The sequence below is a fragment of the Phoxinus phoxinus genome (genome assembly GCF_949152265.1).
Source record: "Phoxinus phoxinus genome assembly, chromosome: 18".
NCBI lineage: Eukaryota > Metazoa > Chordata > Actinopteri > Cypriniformes > Leuciscidae > Phoxinus > Phoxinus phoxinus.
In genome coordinates this window covers 28,838,063-28,862,401 of record NC_136893.1, presented here as the reverse complement: position 1 = coordinate 28,862,401, position 24,339 = coordinate 28,838,063, and the positions used below count along the sequence as shown (strand labels likewise).

Sequence of the window (24,339 nt, the reverse complement as noted above, 5' to 3'; positions counted from 1 at the left end):
CCCCAACACTGTTGTAAAGCATGTAAGGTCTCATCCTTTTTGTAGTAGTATTCCTTATGTAGAGATATTTGAGTTGAAAAAGGCAAGTAATTTCAGAGGTGGAGCAAGTTATATTCTGATGAAAGATTACTAAATCAACATGTAATAGGCCTGCCCACACACACACACACACACACACACACACACACATTTTAAGCATAATAAATGCTAAGAATATTTCTCTGTGAAAAATAAGCCTTTATTCAAAATTAGCACTAGGCTGAACATCTTGACTTGCTCTGCAGCTTGAGATCGCATGCGTATGTAGGAAACAAAACAAAAAAACAAGTTTTAGCAATTCAAACTCCAGATATTATCTAAGCGACCATCGCTTGTTCATGCATTATCTGCAATTATCAAATGAGCGTTGAAATCAGAGATATGATCTAACTAGAGGTTTCACTGCACAATAGGAAGTGAAGGACAACAGGGACACACTGGCTTTGATGCCGTCGGCAGAAACTGTGCAGGAGAGAAGAAGTCTTAAGCTCTTGAAATACCTGGATGTTAATGAGTAAAAATCCCAATCCAAACACACTGTGTCTGAATTCAACCATGCATTACTGTGAAAGAAAAGACTACCGGATCTGATATCTGCAAAAGCGGTTGTTTACATTATCACTGACTCGTATCAAGCAGACACTTTCCCGTTCATCACATCTCTTCAGACCAGTGAGCTAACACTGTACACATGATACCAGAAGCATACATGTTTGATCACTGCTGAGGTTATTAGCCAAAAAGAAATAAAAAAAAACATGCAAAACTTTATTTTTCAGCAATAAATACACTCCTCCTTCAGATATCACAGCTCACAGGACAACATTTCATTTGAATTATTAATGTGCACTGGATGATTGATGATCGCTCTCACAATAGGGTATAACCAAACCTATATTTCTATAATGATAAATATGTCAAAGTGCCTTCAGTGACTTGTCTATATAAACCTATTGAAGCTTTACAAATCATACACTTTCATGCAGATTCCTTTGGTATAAAAAGAAAAACAGACTGAATGTCAAAGGAAGCGAGTTTATGATATCTAGCTAAGACTATAGTTTGATAGACACTCTTAGCAAGAACATAATTTTAAATAGTTCAAATCACTCTTTTTGTTGATGTGACGTGACACACATATTGTTTTGGAATTTTGTCATACTTTGGTATTTAAAAGATATTTCCATTTGGTTGTCAAAGCGAGACCACACACACTAAAGAGGAGACTGAGCATCGCTGGTGTGTGGCATGCTCAATCCTTCAGCTTGCTCTCCAGGAAGTCCTGGATCTTGTTGATCTTCTCCTCCTGCTGATCCAGCAGATCCAGTAGGACTCCCATGGGCGTCTTCTTCAGGCCAACACCCTCGATCTTGTTCTCCAACTTGTTCTTAATGCTGCGAAGTCTCAGAGAAGCGTGGATAAGGATCACTGCAGGGGCGAACACAAGACTGAGCAACCACACCTCTCGGGATGAACACAAACTGGTAATATATTACATGCTATATTACAAAGCCAACACAGAAAGACGACTACTCTGTATTTAAAGGATTAGTTCACTTTAAAAAAAACTTTTGCTGATAATTTACTCACCCCGATGTCATCCAAGATGTCCATGTCTTTCTTTCTTCGGTCGAAAAGAAATGAAGGTTTTTGATGAAAACATTTCTCCATATAATGGACGTCAATGGGCCCCAAACGGTTCAAGGTCCAGAAGACAGTGTCAGCGCCGCTTCAACGGGCTTTAAACGACACCAGACGATGAATACGGGTCTTATCTAGCGAAACGATCGCTCATTTCAAAAATAAATAAAAAAGTTAAAGTTTTATAAGCACAAGCGCTCGCCTTGCTCTGTTCTGTGATGCGCGTTCGTGACGTCACGTGATACGCAGTTACGCTGTAAAGGTCACGCTTGACGAGTCAGTGTTTACAGATGTGCGGAAGGAGGACCATACACACATATTCAAATGTCTTTGTGTCAGTTTATCATTTAAAATGCCCATGTCGTGTGTGTGTCCTGGGTGTTGGAATATTAAAAAGCCTAAAAGAAAATTTTCGTCAGGACAGACATTTTTTACTTCATAGAAGCGTGACCTTTTCAGCGTAACTGCGTATTTAAGACGTCACGAACGCGCATCACAGAACAGAGCAAGGCGAGCGCTTGTGCTTATAAAACTTAAACTTTTTTATTTATTTTTGAAATGACCGAACGTTTCGCTAGATAAGACCCGTATTCATCGTCTGGTGTCGTTTAAAGCCCGTTGAAGCGGCGCTGACTCTGTCATTTGGACCTTGAACCGTTTGGGGCCCATTGACGTCCATTATATGGAGAAATGTGTTCATCAAAAACCTTCATTTCTTTTCGACTGAAGAAAGAAAGACATGGACATCTTGGATGACATCGGGGTGAGTAAATTATCAGCAAAAGTTTTTTTAAAAGTGAACTAATCCTTTAATAAGGCAGTGCAGATCCAGGAGATCTGATACTAGTACTCACAGAGCATTGGGAACGTGATGCCGAAGAGAAACACCATCACGCCTCCACACAAGGACAGCAGGAAGTAGCTGATGCCCATCACACACACCACGAACAGGGCGGGGTTTCTCCTCTTGAAGTTCTTGATGACGGCTTTATTCTCTCCCGCCCACACCGAGCCCGTGAACACCAGAGCCACGACTGCCCCGCCGAGGAACATGCCCAACGGGTTCAGGAAACTGAGAATACACACGTCACCAATTAAACAATATTATTGCTATTGTTACATTGTGTTACTTTTTATTCTACATTTTGCCGGCTGCTTGTTTTCTAGCCTCATCCATTCTGAAATCTCATTGGGCCGAAGTACTGACAACAAGAGACTGACTGTGGAATCACATTTGGTGTGGACAACTCGTTACCTTTATGAACAGAACATATATTTCTCTTTATATGAATGATCAATATATTAAACTGTTTAACAATATATTTAGAAATATACAGAATAATATATTGTGTTAATATATTACAATATATTGACTAATACATGTGGAATTGACTTTTTTTTGCAGCTTAATTTGAACATTTGCTCTTCTTTAACAGTCAAAAGCAAAGCATGCTGGGAACTAAATCTGCTGTAACTCATACCGTAAATGTGTGTGTATATGCGTGAACACACATTTACATTTATATGGGAACATGTATGTGATTGTGCAATATATGTATGCAATAAAGGATAAAACTTTGTGAATATGTTATTTTTGTCTTTATTTATAAATATTTTATATATATTAATATATGGCCTTACATGGTCAATGCATATATTGCAGTCTATTGAAAAATATAAGCACTAGTTTCTCATATATGGAAATGTATTATGTAATATATCCCATTATATTTTGCAGTATATTCCCACATATTTTTGTTCCGTGAGAGTAGGATACTGTGTTAAGGGCTGTTCACAAGATGATAACTATAAAGTTTTAATAATCATTATATTTCTCTGAGAATAGTGAAGGCTACACCCAAGCCATACCAGTAACAACACAGAGGAACGATCTAATTTGAAACACTTTAAGAACAAGTTGTATTTAAAGCAACAGATGTCAAAACTGCAGCACAATAACCCTCTGTTTTAACACAAAGTACCGTAATACATGTGGCTGTTAAATAATAAATAGTAAATACAATAGTAAAACTGTATTATACATGGTAATCAATCCGTGAAAAAACATGTTTACAAATTTTTTACTATAATAAAATCATGGTTCATTTTCGTAAGAGTGTTTATCAATCAAATTAATTTAAAAATGTCAATTCAACAGGTATGAAATATGATCAGTAAAAGAAAACGTCTCGGGTCCTCGAGTAACCATGGTTCCCAGAGAGTATGGACCGAGACGTGCGTTGAAGTTGATGCAATGGGGAACATATTAAATACCCTGATCAGCTTAGGCAAGCAGAATGTATATGCTATTGTAGTGACGGGCGTGTTCAAGTAAGCCAGATATGAGCAGATTCTGCGCAATACTCTGAATTTAATATATCATGAAGACTCATGAGTTGAATATTTGCGCTAAATCTGAAACTCTCGTTGCACATGCGGTGCAAAAGAAGGAATTTCAAGATTATAAAACTTATGGAAAGTATTCCGTGAAGACCATCCAGCTGCTAAGCAAATGTCCTGAATAGGCATTCCTCTTGCCCATGCCCAAGATGAAGCCAAACTCCTAGTGGAGTGGGCGCACACACCAACAGGGCATTCAGTCTCCTGAGAAACACGAGCTTAGCGGATGGCTTCCACTATCCAGAGCGAAAGCCTCTGCTTTGACACCGGATAGCCTTTCTTAATGCTCCCATGCCAGACAAAAAGCTGTTGAAGTGTTACAACCTGCGGTCGGAACAGAGTTAAGAGTGTATAACCTTGTCGAGGTGTCAGCCAGTCATTCGCCCCAAACTGCATACAAGCACCATTAACAAAGAGAGCTAGCATATCCCCTACTCGCTTCCCACATGCTGGCGCGTGTAGTGGTGCTGTCTTAAATGAGAGCACTTTCAACTCGCTCGCATGAAGCGATTCAAAAGGATGGCTGTTCATCTCTCTAAGCACCAAAGACAGGTCCCAGACTGGCATTAAAACGAGAGTGGGGGTAATCGTCCCGCACCCCACAGAAAACTCATTATTAGAGCATATTTGCCCACTCATCGTCCCTCAACAGTGATGTGAAAGGTAGCAATAGCGGCCACATGAACCTGTAACGTAGAGTATGGACTGCCCGCATCCGGTCGGTCCTGCAGAAAAGCCAGGATCACTGGAGTGTATCTGTCCATCTGAGAGCGTAAGTGGATGGCGCTCTTGCCTCCGCTATCGTGTTCAGCACTCTCTGCGAAACACCTAGCGGACTTATGCTACGCTGACCTGCCACACATCCGGCCTGGGATGTGGATGCTGCCCCACGCCCGGGATAGGAGGTCCTTTGTCAGCGGATTGGGCCACACACTGGTCCATCAGCTCCGGAAACCATGACTGGTTGGGCCATGTCGGCGTAACCAGTAACAGGGTCTCCCTTTCCTCCCTGATTTTCTGCAGCACTAGCATTGATATATTTACTAGAGGAAAAGCATACCTCGGTTTCGCGGGCCAGCTGCTCCCCGTCTTGGTGTCTGACAGAGAAGAGAGGGCAGTGAGTATCCTACTCCGTGGCGAAGAGGTCGACCTCCTCTTCGGCAAACAAGGTCCACATCAGGCGCCCGTCTGAGGGTGTAGCCTCTATTCCCCGTATACCGCACCCTTTCTGGACAGGTCACTCTGTCCAGTGTATCAACTGCCCTTATCCAATGGTCTGGTCTGTCCTCAATAGTAAAGGTTCTTGCACACTGATCCTGAAACTTTCGCATTCGCTTTCGTATTCGTTATTCGGTGGCTCTGACTTGTCAAAACACCATTTAAAATGCTTGCTGCACAAAAAGCAGAAAATCTTTTTTTATGACGGACGAAAGTTTCGGAGGCAGTGTGTAAACATGATTAACAAAACATGAGGTCGCATTATTTTTTTTAACATGTGAAAATTTTGGACGCGAATTCCGCCCCTTAATGCTCCTCCAGCCTGTAAAGCGCCTCCCTGCCGTTTGATGAATGCCGCCACCACCGCTGTGTTGTCCGTTCGAATGCGCTCACAAACAGCAGAAATTCCTGCAGGGCTAAATGAACAGCCTTCATTTCCATGCGGTTTATATGCCACTGACTCTGGGCATCCGACCAAACCCCAAAAGCCGGTCTGCCATCACACAGGGCCGCTCAGCGATGCATCTGTTGTGATCACCTTCAGTCTGACCACCCTCTTTCACGAGACAGGGGAATCAAAGACGGCAGGCAGAGATGAATGAACCAAATGAAGGGATGGAAATAAACAATCGTAACATAAATCAGAAACAAAACAACACTGAGAAAAACAAAGAAAACACTAGGAACCGCAGACACCTGCATGACATCAAACATTGACCGGAGCCAAAGCCATTTCCCAAATGGTAGAGCTCTGACCTGATAAGGGACCCCCTCGTACGCAAACCTCAGAAGACGCCTGTGATGAGGGGCTATAAAGGTGAAAGTACACGTCTTTCTAATCCATCTCTATAAACTAGTCCCCGGGTTGAATATTGGTCGAGGATCTGTTTTACAGTGATCATCATGAACGAGCGTTTCGCCAAAGCTAGGTTTAAGATCTTAGATCCAAAATGGGACGCAAGCCATCGTCCTTTTTTGGGAATGAGGAAATAGTGGCTGTTTAGACCACAGTCTCGTTGGTCTGGCGACATCACTTCCACTGATGTTTGGCCAGGAGCGTCTGGATTTATGCCCGAAGCAGAGGAGCATTTTGCTTAGACACTTCTGACGAGACCGAGGGTGGTCTGCGCACAAACTGAACCGGGCAGCCGTTTCTTATGGTACGGAGAACCCAGTCCGACACCGGCATCATTCGCGACTGCTTTTGGGCTTCAGTGAATTTCTTGCTTTTACAAATAAAATCAAAAAACATTTTATCCAATTGTGTGGTAACTTTAAGCAAGATATCCAATGATAACACTTTTGGCAAAAGTAACCGCCTCTGAATTGACAGATCTCTTTCTAAACATATGCTGTGCAAATGCATCTACTGACGCTACCGGACACATCTGTCCTGTCCTGTTCCTGGAATCATTGGGTGTTTCGGGTCTTTCAACCCATGCGACCCAGCTGAGGCTGATCAGACCCCAGCTTCTGTCCAGTTGGAAAATCTAGCTACCCTGCCCCCATGGATCTCCTCTCTTGAGCCTTAGCCATCTTGAGGCTTTCTCTGCCGCTTCAGTGGTATTGCGGATGGCTCTTCTCCTCCTCACTCCATCAATGCCTAACAGACTGAAGGCTCTGGACAGGGATCGGGCTACAAAGCCCCTGCATCCGACCTCTATTGGGAGACACCTTGCTCTCCATCCGGCTTGTCGACACTCACGACCAGTCCCTTTGTACTTGGCGATCTTCCTCTCAAAGGCCTCTTCCAAAGGGCCTGTAAGCTCCAACAGAGCCACTTGTTTAGTGGACTCAGACAAGAGAACGACATCTGGTCTTAAGGTGGTGGTCACAATGTGGTTGGGGATCTTGAGTTGCCGTTCCAAGTCCACCAACAGCTGCCAGTCCCTCGCAGTGGCCAGGATACCTGCAGATGTTTTTGCAGCTGGTCTTGGCTGCTCTCCAGCTCTGACGAAGGCGGTGGTTTGCTTGGAGGGGCGGGAGCGCTTGGCCTACTCGACTCCTGTAGCAATGGCTTCAGTGATGGCCTTCAGCACCTGGTCATGCCTCCACCTGTACCTTCCCTCTCCCAGTACACTTGAGCAGCAAGGGGTCCACGCTTGGACCACAGTGGGCATGCTGGTGACTCCACCTTGCCCCATATGTGAAGGTTTGATGGGCTGGGAAGCACATGGTATACCGCCTGGACGAGAAACTTGATCCGCTGTGGCTCTGCCTTCCACAGCTCCGCCCATGTCACCTTCCTCTCAATCGCATTACCCCATCGTGTCCAGGCACCCTGTTGCCTCATTCCAACTGTCCTGCAGGTTCTCTCCTCCTCGACCCCTGCCCTCACCTCCTCCTGGACTAGGCAGGGCTTTTCCTTCCCTTTGGTGGCCTCAATGTGGGGAGTTGAATAGGAAGCCAGTCCAGCCCTGCCTCTTGTTACCACCCCACCAGCCTTTTCTGGTGTAATCTTGCCTCTGCTTGTCGAACAGCCTCCTCAGCCGTCCACCTCCGACCAGTTACTTCAATCCCAGCCGTTGCCACCTTTGGATCACTAGAGTCTCTGTATAGCAACACGTCTCTAGCTCTCGTTACCTTGATCTCCTCTTCCAAGGACAGTTGCAGTTTGTTGCGGTGCCCGTAGAGTGCGGTGCTACTTAGACCTCATCCACACTACTGCGTTTTAGTTTAGAAACAGAGAATTAAAACAAATACGATCTCCGTCCACACCAGCGTTTTAGCTGCGTATTGGAATTTATCTCCGCCCACATTAAAACGACTGAAAACGTGGATTACGTGACCATTCACCAACACTGGGCACGTGTGTGCCGGTGTACATAGGCGCATGTAGGCAGTGATAGCATTATAAAATGCAGAATTTACTTGCACAACAGCTGCTAGCAAAGACATCAACGTCAGTAACGCTTGTGATTCGTTATCCATGTTGCAGTCACTAACGTTACGTAGTCCAGGCTGGTTTTGTATGTTTTCTTCCCAGGGACGGGTCATGTGATGGGTGGCTGACGAATCAGGGAAGGATACGCCATGACTGATGACACCCAATCATAGAGCCGAGCGTGAGCCTCTGCGTCAGCGTTTCTAAAGTCCTCCGTTTTGACCATCTTCAGTAAAACACCCTCCGGAGATTAAAAACGCAAAACGGGGTCGGCTGCGTTTTTAAACTTCTCCGTTTTAGGTCTTCGTTTTTGCCGTTGTAGTCTGGACGGGAGGTGCAGGTCTCCGTTTCTAAACGAAATCGCAGTAGTGTGGATGGGGCCTTAGACTTTTCAGAAGCCCCAGCCATCTCCTGAGGTGGCTGCTGACCTTCCTCGCTAATGTTTCCACAGTCGAGATAGGCACTACATAGACGAGTAATGGCCACAGCATCCTGGGAAGAATGCCATGCTGGTATAGCCAAGCTTTAAACATCCCTGGCCATCCAGACCGGTCCACTGACTTCACCCAACTGTCCAGCTCAGTGCAGGTTGACTGGATGGATGTGGAGTCCCTCAGGGTGTTGTCAAACACCTCGCCTATTAAACCTCTTACTAGTTTTGTTAATAATTGGATTGAAGTTTTAATTATTACGCACAATTAATCTTTACATATAACAACTCCCAGATATAACTTGATTTGCAATTGGAATATTACAGAAGCTAGTTAAACTACATTCTTCAAGAGGAAACAGAACTGATTTATTTAAAAAAAAATAAAAATCTTTTATGCATTTCACTGCTTCAATGATTTCATTCCTATCTTTGAAAAACAAGGCAGTGTCCCTGCAAACTGACACAACTTAAATGTTTTCCCTAATGCTATAATTCCTTGAAAATTTTCTTTTTTTTATGTGAAGGGCAATTATGTGTGTTGCTAACAAAAACATAAACAATTTCAAATCTGCCAGAATCTTGCTAAACGGGTACATCCTTTGTATAGGGTTTTGATAGTTTGATAGTAACTGCAAAACCCCTCAAATGTTATTGTTTTAAGTCAAGTCACCTTTATTTATACAGCACTTTTGACAATACAGATTGTTTCAAAGCAGCTTTACAGAGATAACAGGAAAATAATGCAACAAAGTTAGTTTCCAGAAGAAAATGGCGCCACAGTCCAGCTTAAAGGATAATTCCGGTATTTAACACCTTGAGTCTATATTGTAGTTTGTTTTGGATGAACAAGAGAGTGGTGGACAACATTTTTTTGACAATGGTTCCTCTCTCGAGTTTTTGACTATAATAGAATTGGCCATGGACCCATTTAACATTGGAGTCAATGGGCATGTCCGAAAATGTCATTAAAACAGCCAATAATGTTCGTTTACAAAACTGTTAAACTCACCGAGTGGTTAGTGGTGTTCGTTGATGATTATAAACAATATATCGTCGCAATATATGATTCCAATCCGTTTATTTTGCTATAGTGGAACTATTTTTTCAGACACTTCACAACCGTGTAACTTCCGCTCAATATTTGAATCTGAAGCGTTAGCACACTCCCGGCCACTTGATGGCGATAACTGATGTTTATGTCTCGCGGGACACTCACGGTCACAGTCGAGTTCAACTTCATATTGCACTGGTCAGTGGTCACGTCTTTCAATATTTTCAAGGTTTTGTTTGTTTATTTGGCTTACTCTCCCGGAGCACAGTTGCTCTGCTCGCTAGCCTTATGAGAAACGGAAGCGAGCAAAAAGACTACATCGACCAAATGTAAACAGCCCCCTTTCCGTTTCCGGTAGCGCATTTATATTAACGAGCACTCAGTCCTTCAACAGAATTCAATGGGATTTTACAAAATGACGAATAAAACACAACATAAACTGTATTTCGCAACACTTTTTGTTTCTGGAACATCAACTAACACCACTAATCACTCGGTGAATTTAACAGTTTTGTAAACGAACATTATTGGCTGTTTTAATGACATTTTCGGACATGCCCATTGACTCCAATGTTAAATGGGTCCATGGCCAATTCTTTTATAGTCAAAAACTCGAGAGAGGAACCATTGTCAAAAAAATGTTGTCCACCACTCTTGTTCATCCAAAACAAACTACAATATAGACTCAAGGTGTTAAATACCGGAATTATCCTTTAAGTAAGTTCAGTGATGGTTCATTTTTGTTGTAAAAAAGTTATTAATTTAGTTCATTTATATATAGCCACTCTGGAGAAAACAGTGATGCCATCGTCCAGCTCAGTTCAGTTCTCATATAATAACGTCAATGCAGGCAGATCTATAATATTGTTGAATATTAAATGTCCCCAACTAATCAAGCCAAATACCAACTTAAAAAAAGTTGAGTTCTAATAATAAATAAGATAAAACTATACTCTTAACCATATCATCTGTAGTCTACCATCTAGTATCAATCTAATATTACTACTAATGTGCCTTCCTTGAATAAACCCAGTCTGTTTCTCGTCTATAACATTTTCTAATCCTTTTTTCAGCCACACAGAAAGTGACTCACCGATTCCCCAAAGCTGGGAAACAAAAGGCCTGCGCGAGGTTGACATGGGCACTACACACACACACACACACACACACACACCAGGGTGGGTCCGTGCCACACACATTCCACACACGAACAAGACACATTTCACACGTCTTGCTGAGAACATTACGGTGTTTTTCTGATTTAATATTTTAAACCTTATATTTAACGTTCTGAATGCGATAATGGTGCATTAATGGAGGATATCTTGCTCTAGCCGAGCTGGCTGCGCCATTTATGCAAACTTCTGAAATTATGTAATTCATACACAGATTAAGCTACATGATGCATTCACTAATAAATATAAATAATTAATATATTGAGGGTATTTTTACTAACCCGACGATCAGAATGACGACGATGGCGACAGCAAAGTAATTCGTCTGGAAATAAAGCAGGTTGCTGATGACTCTGTTGTTCCATTTGCTTAAATCTTTGACATCAGGTTTGGAGAATCGGTCCAGGCCAGGGCAAAAGTCATCCCACGGCCTCAGCGGCGCGAGCTCCATCCCTGCCATGATGAGGATCTGATCACTGACAGCTCGGTGCCACTGCCAACGGGACCGGGCGATGACGTCACGCGTGCGGGAGAACGCGTCGATCCGGGGAACACAAGTGGGCGGCCCGAGGGATGTCTGTGATTGGTCAAGTACAGTGGATCAAAATAATATTCCAATTCAGTAGCTGTTAACGTTTGTCAGTGTCATTATTCATAATTAATGTATTAAATATTACACAGTTCAGCAGTTTGGATGTCACATGGTACTAGTTACTTTTCTTCATGCTCAATCACAAAATGCTGGCCGTCCAATTCAAGCGTCACATCCGGTCTAGAAACTGTGCGTCACATTTGTTGAGTTAAAATAAATTATGGCATCAAGATATCTAAAAATATGACATTAGGACTGAGTTAAACTTCACTATAATTTGAATAGAAACTGACTCCTCCTTTACTGGACGTGTGTTGTTAGTTAAAGCTCAGGGTTTATGCTGCTCAAGTGTTAGATAAAAAGCCTACCTCACTAATTAAAATGACAATCAATCAATTTGTGTGTAGTATTAATGATAAAATGTTTCGCATGTTATTTCGAGACAACAGTAGGCCTACACTTTATACACCGTAATATTCTGCTGACTTCTTCAAAACTTCATGTTGTCATCTAGAGATTCAAAGCTGTATTTGTAATAACCACTTGACAGAAATACATGGGGTAAAAATGATCAAAACTAGGGTTAAGCAAAAGGTTTAATCAAAGAACAAACATACAAAAAGCATCACACAGACTTGCATAAATACATATATATTAATAACATTTTATATGTATATATATAAAAAAAACTATATATCTTAACATACAGGCAAGCATTAGAAAAGTAAATGTAAAGCATGGTGGGAAATAATTTAGCTTCGGTGTATCTGATATTCCAGAAGGCTTTGGTGCATCTTTTAATGTGACAGATATCAGAATAATTATGGTGGAGATGAAGGATCACTGCAAATATTGTAAACACTTATTTTGTGAATTAGATTTTTTGTCCATTTACCTTTATATACACAAAATTAAAACAATTAAGTCACATCTAAACCAGCACAGTTCTCCAGTAGTGATGAGCAATGACGTCCATTTCAGTGTTTATCCCCCAGAAGCCCATCACTCAAACAGAAATGAAGACTTATCATACAGATTACAGACTCGTAATAACTTTATTCCCCAAATTAAAAACAGTGACAAATCAGGGAATGCGGCAGTAACGCATGAATCTTTTCACAATATCTATATAGTCACTAGAAGTATTTATCATTTTGCAGTGCCACTGAAATGGTAGAAAGCTTCTCCCACACAGTATAAAAATAATAAACCCATAAAGCAGTAAAATATTTATATGCTCTAAATAAATGTTCATCTCTCAACATTTCAACGCTATAAAAATAGTTTACAAATCTGACAATTATTCAGTAGTGAATGACTTTAATAATTTTATTTTTGTCTTTAGTTTGCCAAGCAAAAAAAGTCAGCAAAAAAAGAAAAGATTTGTAAACTAAAAATAAATTAAAAGTTTCAACTAAAAAATCCTGACCCACACAAGGCCGAACAAGAGTTTGAGTGTGTGTGTGTGTGTGTGTGTGTTAGTTTGAGGTCTGGGACATGAACCAAACCCGTTTGTGTAATCATGGGAGATTTTATTATTGTATCAAACACAAGATGTGTCAGACCAGCACCAACTTGAATTTCAGGAATCAGCTTTGCATTACAAACAAAGCTTTACACACGTGTGAGGCGTATCCATACGGGTGTGTTACTTAAAGACATCACTAACAATTACAGATCGCAGTTTAAAACCCTGAATTGAGAACGACCTCTGAGCGTTACCAAGGTCACTGAGCGTTTCTACCTGACCTTTACTCAAGAGACGGTCTGAGTCTGCACTGAACTAAAGCCTAACCAAGCTTGATTTCTTATGTGGACAGACTATATAGTTGGAGAAAGTCCCTTATAATCAATTTGGCAACTAATATACACCACAGTGTGAGTGTGTGTGTGTATGTGTGTTCAGGGTTCACACAGTAAATGAAGTGAACTGGCAGCTTGTGTCTTGCTAACATGCTTGATTATAAAAAAAAGAAAGAAAGAAGGAAAGTAGTTTAAACAGAACAGCACTTTTGATTCCAGGCCTATGGTTTTATTTCTGCTATTAGGCATTAAACGCTCTCAATGAGGAGTTCTTCCACAGATCGCAACATGCACACGTTCACAGCATTTCCACAGGGATAAAGATGATCAAAATCTCTCATCACACTGATAAACACACAACTAAGACGCAAAGAGAACTCAACAGTGCTTAAACCGAGAGAGACCGCAACTCCTGAGCTTAAGGACACTTAGAGGATCGCATGGACTTCACACCGCAGCTGACACACACACACACACACACACACACACACACACACACACACACACACACACACACACACACACACACACACACACACACACACACACACACACACACACACACACACACACAGAGAAGGGGAAAGGCCACAGTGTTGGGAAAGGGTCTCCTCATATAAGCACAGATCTTCTCGGCTTCATGCGGTTCGGTGTAACACTTCATTTGCACCCAAAACCTCTTACAATTTTGTAATAATTTGAAACCTTTCCCACAAGACTGGCTTTCAGTGCGTTAAAGATAAAGTCCACACTTACACAGCCATATTAAAGTCTTTAAGCCAGCCACACATTGAGAAGACCGATTCCTCCTCTTCCGACAACCCTGGGTAAAGTCCCGATCATCCTGACGGTTCTACAGATTATCTAATCAGATCTTCCTGTGGTGTGTGAAGTATGGAAGCTTGTTTCCGACACAGAATAAAGATAAATCTGAAAGATAAATCTGACTTTATTTCTCACAATTGCGTGATATAGTGTCAGAAGTGCGAAATATAAACTCACAATTGCGAGTTAAAAAGGAAAATTACTTTTTCCTCAGAATTGTACGTTTATATCTCGCAATTCTGCCTTCAACATGTTGTTTGTTAGCTGACAGAACTTATCACGTGAAGCGAAACGATACCCAATCAGAAGACAGAAGACGCTCGCGCTGTAACGCGTGAAGTCCATGTTCACAGCGACTCCAGGACTTCACCTGAACGCCCGCCTCTCCTGCTCACGCCACGGCTCTACTCACACTCGAGGAACAAAGCGGTCACATCTATGATTTCTTATCGGCATGTTTAAAAACATCTCTTAGTCAGGCTCAGACTACAGGAGTTTATAGATCCTAGCCGCTTGTGAACATAAGCACATGAGGAGAATCTTCAGATTTATATCTCAAATCTCAAACACACACTACAAGATTTGAAAATTGTAGCGCATCACACACACTACATGATATTATTAAGATGATCATGCCAGATTTAGCTCCTCACGGATGTAAACGTACGTTTATCTCAACAGGTTATGCACGTTATAGAGCAGTCACGTCCACACGCCGCTCCCGTTCAAAGCACCGCGCGGTCACGGCTCAAAGGTGCTCGTTCCCTTCTCTCATTGGCTACTGTGAAAGAACTGACGCAATCATAGTCGTAATCATCTCGATTTAAAATCCTAAATATCAAACACGTTTGATGAAATCGGCTTGGCCCGATGTGTCCACGAGCAGGAGTGTGTTTCCCGAAAGCACCGTTAGTTCTGCCGTTATCAGCAGTTCAACGCGTCGTGTTTCCCGAAGCCATCGAACCAGCGAACATTAGCAAACAGCATCGCCCAGTTGTGTGACTGGAAACTCTCCATCTGTAAATCCTGATCTTGAGCATAATAAGCAAGCTGTCATTCAGTACAGCCGGTGTCTTTAATTTATAATACATACTAATGTCATTTACGTCTTTTAGTTTGTCAAGAGATGTAAAGGGGCTAAGTGTAGTTTTTCTACTAAAATGAATCCATTTTTTATTACCTGTGTGTGAAGGGGTTGCAATCTCACAATAAAATGATCCACTTGGCGGGTTTTGCGATTACCTCTGAAAGCAAGTATTCCTATTTCTGTGTGAAGTCTCCGGGTCGGATTTGCCGCAAAATCCAGTGACGTGACTGAGACCTGCATGCGCTCCCGAGCCTCTCGCCTCGTCTACTGACTGCACTCAACAGCGACGACACTACAACTTTATGACATGGAGTGAGTCTGCTAACACTAAGAAACGACCAGCACAACACAGACTCCAACACAAACTCCACATAATGATAAAAAAATCAAAAAAAGCACGCGCACGAGCACTCGCTTGTAAACGTATTGGTTGCGATCTGAAACATCACCGCTAGATGCCGCTGAAAACTCCACATAGCCCCTTTAAAGCGTCATTTTCTGATGAGTGCGCATGTGTGAACGTGCTCTAGTGTGTGAACGAGTCTATGATTGAATCTGGAAATAAAGCAAAATAACTGAGGAAAAATAGAAATATTCCTCAGATGCCATGTCTGTAATCTATAGCAAAACATCCAGCGTTAATTCGATCTCAAACAGTTTCATTTAAAGTAGTTATTACTCCACTCCTGCGTGACGTCATAAACCAACGTGGTTGAACGACCAGTTTCCAACAGTACGGTTTGGGGAAACAGCCGCGACTAGCTACCGTATTTTCCGGACTATAAGTCACACTTTTTTTTCATAGTTTGGCTGGTCCTGCGACTTATACTCCGGAGCGACTTATACTCCGGAAAATACGCTAGTTGACTTCTTCACCAATGCATCGCACTACGGTAGTGAAGCACGAGTTACAGCGCTGTACGGGAAACACACTCCTGATCGGGAGGTTGATCTGTAAACACCGCACATTACCAGATAATCCGGGCCAAACATTGGACTGACCATTTGCCAAAATCAAGACTTTCTTCTCAGATTGTGTGAGGTAAATCGGGCACAGATCGGCCTAAAACTCCTGCAGTGAGAGCCAGGCTTTATGCGGCCCCAGATTACAGTGGCATCAACACTGAAACTAAGAGGGATATCATTAGGCATGAATTATATCGATAACCATATATGGTAGCAATGATAAGCACCAAGAAGCCGAACTTAGGCTCTTTAGTAGTCCTGGGTTAGCATGTGAACCCTTCCTGTGGCAAAAAACAAAAAAAGCAACAAAAAAAAAAGGCATATCAACCCTAAAAGAAATAAATCCTCCAAGCCTGCAGGGGGAGCCGTCATCCAACCTCCTCAACAACGGTCCACAAACAGTAGAGCGCTGGCGCTTGCAACGCCAAGGTCATGGGTTCGATGCCCAGGGAAAGCAAGAACTGATAAGAATATAAAACGTGTACCTTGAAATCGCTTTGGATAAAATCATCATTTAAATGTAAACAACTGGGACTCTTCTCACGTGCTTCTATCCACACGGTGTGTTTCATGAGAAGCACAGAAACGATGTCGGGTGGGGGTTTACTGTATTAAGATCAGGGCCAGATTACCGTCTCAGCCAGACGGAGATATTTCCACTGTGCAGACACTGGAGTTAAAGTGAGGATCAGGCATCTCTTCATGTCCGTCACAAACCACTCAGAAAACCTCCCACTCTTACCAGAAGTCACGAGCAAATGGATATAATGAATGATTATAAATCTATAGTTCTTTTTGAAAATGAAAAATTACACCTGAACCATGCCGTACAACTTAGTTCCTTAGTTTGTGGTTCGCTTCGCAGTTATCAATCCGTTTCTTTCCTGAAGTCCAGAGTGGAAACAGAGCGTCACATTTCGTCCCTCTTACGAGGCTTTAGATTTTCTTGCTCTTGGTGACGTCTTGTCGTCTGGTTTCGTGACTCCATTCACTGAACCCCCTGCCAACAACAGATAACAGCGTTAGGGAGGACAACAGGAGCTTCAACGACTGGATCTGCAGCATTTTTTTAGACTAAGATTGCTATGAAAAATGAAAGCCAAGAAACAAAAAATGTGTGTGCCTATGAGATTTTGTTAAGGAGCTTTACCAAAAACAGCCACCAGGTGACACTCACATTACTTTGATTTTTTTTTGTAACTGGAGTCGCACGGGTATATCTGTGGCAATAGCAACTATACATTGTATGGGTCAAAATGATCCATTTTTCTTTTATGCCAAAAATCATCAGGATATTAAGATCATGTTCCATGAAGATATTTAGTAAATTTGCTACCGTAAATATATAAAACATGTATTTTTGTGAGTGAATGCAGCACAATCTTGAACGTGAACACAACTTTAAAAGAGATTTTCTCAATGTTTCGATTCCAGATTTTCAATAGTTGTATCTCGACCAAATATTGTCCTATCCTAACAAACCACACATCAATGGAAAGCTTATTTATTCAGCTTTCAGATCAAGTATAAATCTAAATTTCAACAAATTGACCCTTATGACTGGTTTTGTGGTCCAGGGTCACATATGACTTGCATCACAAATCAGAGGCGGAACCTTGACTCTTCCCAATGATATGTTTCCTCAAGATTAGAAAAGTATTTGATTTTAAAATAGTGCAGTAAGCGTGACCGCCCATTAGGGGGAGGTTTTACAGTACCGTTTCCATTGTAAATCATTGTCCAATTTTTAAAACAGTTTCCACAGGATGAACTTTGAGTGTTTATGTCTTTGATTGACACCTGATTTATGAGGACTACTCAATATCTGATAGGAAAAAAGGCATTAAAAAGAATCCCCGCCAGCAGCATCACCAGTGAGAAACTGACAAGTAACAACTTGGGCATCAAACGTTTATCTGAAGTGACTTATCTAGATGTTCAGATGCTTATTCTTCAACATGGTGGAATACACAGAGACAGGCGACCCACCTCATATAGAATTAAAACTTTTTACAATAATATTATGATTTTATTTAGTTTGTTCATTTGTTCCTATAAAAAAATTTGTGTACAGACGTCAATGTTGTCAAAATAATCCCCGTTCTCACGGATCCGTGAAAAAGACTGTATTCTGCTGCCCGGCCAGTAGATGGCGATGACACTTAGAAAAGAAGCACCGCGCGCTTATAGACTGAACATGTCAAACGTCACAGTTGACACAAATATGCAGTTTTGTCATTTACACGAAGATGATAACGGTATCGTTTTCAAAAGGGGAACTTTGAAACGTCCCCAAAACGCCAATGTTGTGCAAATGAACGGTCATAAAATGCATTTTTTTGTGTAAGTTAAAAACAGTGTTGCGTAAATATCCCATAATCTTGCACAAAATAAATATAGATAGAAAGATTGTAATTTATCATTATAATCTACATGCAAAATGTCTTTCAGGAAAGACTCACCTCTGGAGTCCTTCTTGCTGGGTCTGCTTTTCGGGCTGACAGCTTTCTTCTTACTGGCCTGGATTTGAGATTGTTCTCTCCACTTCTTTAGCTGGAAGTTGATGAATTTCCACATCATCCAGGCCTGGGTCAGGCAGATGGCCGACAGACAGGTCATCCTGAAAGAGGACAGTCAGTTTGAGCTCTGCCCTCACTGTAAGATCCTCCAGGAGGACCGTCAATCACATCAGGGAACCCTTGAATGCCTCAGGGTTCGGTGTTTGGCCCGCTCCTGTTCTCAATATACACACCTGCACTGAGGCCAGTCATTCAGCCCTGATGGCAACTTTGAAACCTGCTATAGTAATGACTTCCAGCTCTATCTGCTGTTCAGGCATGATGACCCCTCATATACATTTAGTGTAGGCCTATTTTAGTTTTTTTATATATATTATTTCATTCTGTTTTTCTCTGTTGTCACTGCCAGAAATGCTGCGTGATCATGTGGATCCAGGTTCTTTTGTTGATCTGTTCTGCCGCTGTTTGCTTGTTAAAATAAACCCGTGATCAATTATTTTTGTATTTTTAACGGGTCACAGACACTCGTTACATTTATTTTTATTTAATGGCAATTCAATATTATAATCTTATCAGTTGATGGTTAAAGGGGTGGTTGATTGCGATTTCACTTTTTTCATTTTAAATAGTGTGTAATGTTGCTGTTGGTGCATGAACAGTATCTGCAAAGTTGCTGCGCTGAAAGTTCAACGTAAGCAGAGATAGCGTCTTTTAAAAATCAGGAAGTTTAATGCCTACAAAAACGAATCGAATGGGACTACAACGAGATACTTCCCGGGTTTTATACGTAACTAACCCATACATTTACATCAACCCTCCCTCCGGAATATGGAAAAAAATGGGGCGTGGCCATATTTCTGCAGCTTCGTGGAAGAGGAAGAGTTATAGTGGAGAGCTAGCCATGCCGTCTAAAGTGTGTTATTTTCACCCAGCTGTCATGTCTTCTGTGTTCGGCTGTCAGGTCTTCTGTGTTCGGGCTTCCTATGGACGCTGTAGTTCGTCAACAATGTTTAAAATTTCTGTTTGATTATGTTCCTGAAAATTACAATCGTAGCTCTCTGTGCTGCGCATTTTACGGAAGACAGCTTCCAGAATCTCCACGAATTCAATGCCGGATTAAACAAGAAACTGTTACTAAAACATGAAGCAGTTCCAACTTTAAACCCAGAGGCAGCAGTTGTTGGGCCACAACCTGTAAGTAAGACTTAATCATTTTAAATGTTTGCATGTATAATTTCAGACGTAATGTATTAGTTTTATCAAGGACGTAAACAAATGCCAGCGCTGGCTTTAGCTACTTAGTTATGCTATTTCGTGTGTCTATGACAAACGCGTACAAACATTTTTAACCTGAATTTGTAATTATGTACTAATTTTGTAAATGTATTTTCCATGTATCCTTTATGACGTCATTTTTCGATTTGATCAAGTACGTAAACCAATGCCAACGCGGTTTGTTTATAGTAGCCAGTTAGTTCGATGCTATTTATAAGACAAACGTGTATAAAGGAAAAAAAAATTATATGTAATCGCAACAGCAAACTTCAGCTGCGGTGTTACTCAGTCATTTATTCTGTTATATTACATGTTTAATCAGGAGAAAACCGTATCTCAAAAGCTAACAAGTGGCAGCAGTGGCATTTTCAAGTAACAGTATCGAAATTATTATATAATAATAGTAGAATAGAATAATAATAATAAAAAAAAAATTACCATTCAGAAGCGTTTTGTAAGAGCCGTGTTTGGGGAGGTTCTGCTTGACTCTCTTCATTGCCGCTTTCTGGGTCTGATTCTGGCTCAAACTGATACGGGCGTATTGACACCATTATTTACATTTGACCGGAGCACATGCAAGTTTCACCCGTAAAGGTGATGGGCGTGAAGTTTCCGGACAACGTGCACTGCGCAGTTTAGCCAATTACAACACACCGGCCCAACTAACCAATCTGAGCCCATGCCTGTTTCTGAGGGAGTGGTTTCATAGAATCAGGAAGTCAACCGGTCGTTCAAATGACAGAGGATAAATCAGCTTACAATAAAGGTCAAATTTATGAAAAATAAGGCTTAAAAAAAAAAAAAAAAGACTTAGACATGTTATATTGCACCCCATAAACACAATCATGCAAAGAAAAAAAGCAGTAAACCACGCCTTTAATAATCGGATAACGAGCGGCGGTTGTTGGTTGGGAAAATTAACCGAAATGAGCATCCGTAGTCAGCATACATAATGATTGATTACGATATTACCCAGCATGCATCCAGGCTAGGGATGTTAACCGATGACCGTTTGACCGATGTCTCTTCGGTTCGGAGCTGTCATTTTCTGAAATGAGCCGCGGCAATGTTTCAAATGAGCTTCTAACGCTAGATAAACGCCTTTATTTTCAACGCGATCACCTTGTACCCAAACCATTTAGAAACTAAGGAGGCGTTTGTCCGCCGATTACATACAAGCTCCTCGGCGCCGCGTTTGCGGGAATCATTCGCGCTGTTGGGGATTTTTAAAAAGTGACGTGAGTGGAAGGGCGGCGCCGTGTGTGTGTGTGTGTGTGTGTGTGTGTGTGTGTGTGTGTGTGTGTGTGTGAGCGGAGGCAGAGCGGCGGAGAGAGTTGCGAAATTGCAGGCGCGGCTCGAGATGGCTGTTATTTCAAATAGCGTACCATATTTTAAACTAATCGGTTAACCGGTTTTAACCGGCTAACGAGGCTCGGTGGTCGGTCAATAATTTTTTTAGTTTTCGCCATCCCTAATCCAGGCTTACAGTCACTTCATTGTTCAGTTAGAATATTAGATCCATCTACTAAATGAATAAAAGTAAATTACACAGAGCAAGCAAACATGTGGGCGACGGCCTACCTGACAGTGAGCACATTGAAGTTTCCATCCGCTAAGGAGAATCCCTGATGATCTGTGCGGGACAGGCCGAATCCGAACGTCAACACCGAGACCGTGAGTGTCAGGAGGCGGGTGACGACGAACAGCAGAGCCCACAGTGTGAACCTAAGAGAGAAACACAGCACAGGGCATTTATTAAAGTGAAGATCCAGCTTTTAATGTTGTTTATGTGTCTATGTGATGTTTTTAATACACTTTAAGACACACCATGTGTAAGTTCATAAGTCGACAGCATTGCTGAGTATTTTCTGCTTAAAACTGCAGTGAACCAAAGACAGTCTCAAACACACGGTGTGAAATCGCTGGTGTTTCTGACGTCACAAACTACCTTGACCAATCAGATCAACGTGTGATCGTCAACCAGTGGATCTCTGAGTGAGTGAGTGAGTGGAGGCAGGGCTCATTTGCATATTCATAGAGCCGCACATACTAAATGAGGCAAGGGTGTCGAGTTACATACTAGCTATTTTAAGATTTTTTTAAAATATGTAATTTTGGTGATCAGAGATGGGTTTAGGGATACAGGGATCGACTACAGGGCGACTTTAACAGTTCAAAGAAGGTCTCTGCAGAGGAAGCGTGTGTGGGGAAAAGAAGTAGGCGTTATATAACGTTATAACAAAATGATTATAAGATTATAAGACAGGAAAAATGTGGAAATAAGCACAATAACTTGAGGGCTGAAGATAGGAAGTGAACGAACCCTTTCTGCTTGTTCTCATCGCTGAAGTAGAAGAGTCGTGAGGCGTGGAACAGCATCTCCACCAGGTAATGTGGCACCAGGAGAACCAGACCTAACCGGTGGAGACTGAGAGACCACACACACACACACACACACACACACACGCACGCACACACACGCACACACGCACACGCACGCACACGCACACGCACACACACACACACACACACACACACACACACGTAAGATTCAATGTTGAACCAGTCAAAAATACACGTCTATAAACTAGAAATGAACCCCTATTGCTGCACTCATCTACCATGTGCTGTGCAGACAGAAAACATGATGATCAAACAGAAAACTTAATAAACTTAATAAATTAATAAAAAAATGTATGTGTTTCTCAGTGCAAGAGTCTGAGTTGGTCTTTTTCTGGGTCCCGTTTTGATGTTCAGACTCATTTCTGACTTTCTAAAGGTAATAATTCTCCCCATTACAAGCCATGTTTCCATCCACACATTTTTTTAACCAAATTAAATGAAGTGTTGAATAAAAAATGCCTTATGGAAACAGTAAAATTCGATTGAATTTCATGAATATCGACTCATGAAATACGTTCGGTCTCATTGGATCTCATTGGATTGATCGATATACGGCTTATGCGATAAACTATGATGGAAACGTTATTTGCCGAATAAATAATGAATTGCATTTTGTCTAGCAAAACTTTGTTTTCAAATGTTGGCTTGAATGTTGTGCGATTCAGTGCGAAAATGAACAGAAGCACCTTAAAATGTCTCAAATCAATTCCATATACCAATACGTCATTACACACAGGTTTGTATCCGCTTTAAAGCCGTTGGATGGAAACACACTTTCACCAGCTTTATCCGCATGAGTTTTTTTTACCGAACTTCAGATAATTCGATTGGAAGTGGATGTAAACTCAGCTACAGTTATGATGATAATGACTCCGCTATAGCCGATCTAGAAGACCTGCTCTGCATAACTGCACACAGTCACAGTGCAGAGCGAGTGTTTAAAGGAGATCTCCAGCGGCCGCTCGTGAACAGCCACTGTCCTCCTCATCACCGCAGACTCAGCAGAACACACTCACTTCAGGACATAGGCACCGGTGATGTGGAATATGTAAAGGCAGATATAGTAGAGTTGACGGGGAATATCCTCCTAAACACAAAAATAAAGCCAATTTTAATTTAATTGCATATTACAAGAACCATATTGCATAACACTGTACAATAAGGTTTATTAGCTAACTACCTTAGTACCTAAGAATGAACAATACTTCTACAGCATTTATTAATATTAATTTCAACATTTACTAATATATCATTACAATAAAAGCTTGTATTGTTAGCATTAGTTAATGCACTGTGAACTAGCATGAGCAAACAATGAACAGCTGGATTTCTATTAACTAGCATTAGCAAAGATCAACTAATGCGGTAATACATGTACTGCTCATGGTTAGTTCATACATTAACTAATGTTATACCGAGGTCTGGGGGAATACTCGATTCTGATTGGCTGCAGGGTGTCCATTAAAAAGTGATGTAAAGGAGTTATAAAACCGTTAGATTTCGATTGTAAAACTAATTAAAATATAAACTAATGTTTTAAAAATGTGTTATTTGGCAAGTGAGCGTGGTATAAGCGGGTCTGTCACCGCGTTAACCCTTTCCTAACTAATAAAGCTTATTGTGGAGAGTTTCCCAGTGCATAGTGTACAGGACTACACCCTGACCCAAGCCTCACCTTTCGCACTTTCTGGAAGTACAGTTCAGGGAGAGCGTGGAGCCAGTAGGCGATCTGACAGATGTAGAAGAACTTCACCTGGAAGCTAGAAGACAGAGAGGATTGTGGGTCAGCACATGTGACGCGCGTCTCAACGGGATCTGAACAGTTGCTCTGTGTTTTTTGGACAGTTAAACTACAAGGCATTTGAGATCCTGCAATAATCAACACTGGACAATGATGTGCTCAATGTATTCTAGTCCAGTCGTCTTCATTTATACCCAGGGGTGCACATCACTGGTGCGCAGGTGCGCATGCGCGACACAAATCAAGAATGCGTAATGCCACTTGTGTTACTGCGCGCCTTTGTGTAA

General features: G+C 41.6%; 2 protein-coding genes across 2 annotated transcripts in view; both read right to left on the bottom strand.

Moving 5' to 3' along the window:
* Positions 1-206: 206 nt before the first annotated feature.
* arl6ip5b (ADP-ribosylation factor-like 6 interacting protein 5b) lies at positions 207-11,376 on the bottom strand. Its single transcript, XM_079588961.1, has 3 exons — positions 11,123-11,376; positions 2,535-2,752; positions 207-1,467 (listed from the first exon to the last, which is right to left on the bottom strand). The coding sequence occupies exons 1-3, from the start codon at positions 11,299-11,301 to the stop codon at positions 1,292-1,294; spliced, it is 573 nt and encodes a 190-aa protein (XP_079445087.1). The 5' UTR covers positions 11,302-11,376; the 3' UTR covers positions 207-1,291.
* Positions 11,377-12,017: 641 nt separating this feature from the next.
* Positions 12,018-24,339, bottom strand: part of LOC306985962 (translocating chain-associated membrane protein 1-like 1) — a 30,992-nt gene continuing 18,670 nt past the window's right edge. Inside the window, 6 exon segments of the mRNA XM_079588791.1 lie at positions 12,018-17,114; positions 18,577-18,734; positions 21,490-21,633; positions 22,232-22,336; positions 23,328-23,398; positions 23,987-24,071. Of these exon segments, the coding sequence (XP_079444917.1) occupies positions 17,041-17,114; positions 18,577-18,734; positions 21,490-21,633; positions 22,232-22,336; positions 23,328-23,398; positions 23,987-24,071 (637 nt within the window). The 3' untranslated portion in view covers positions 12,018-17,040.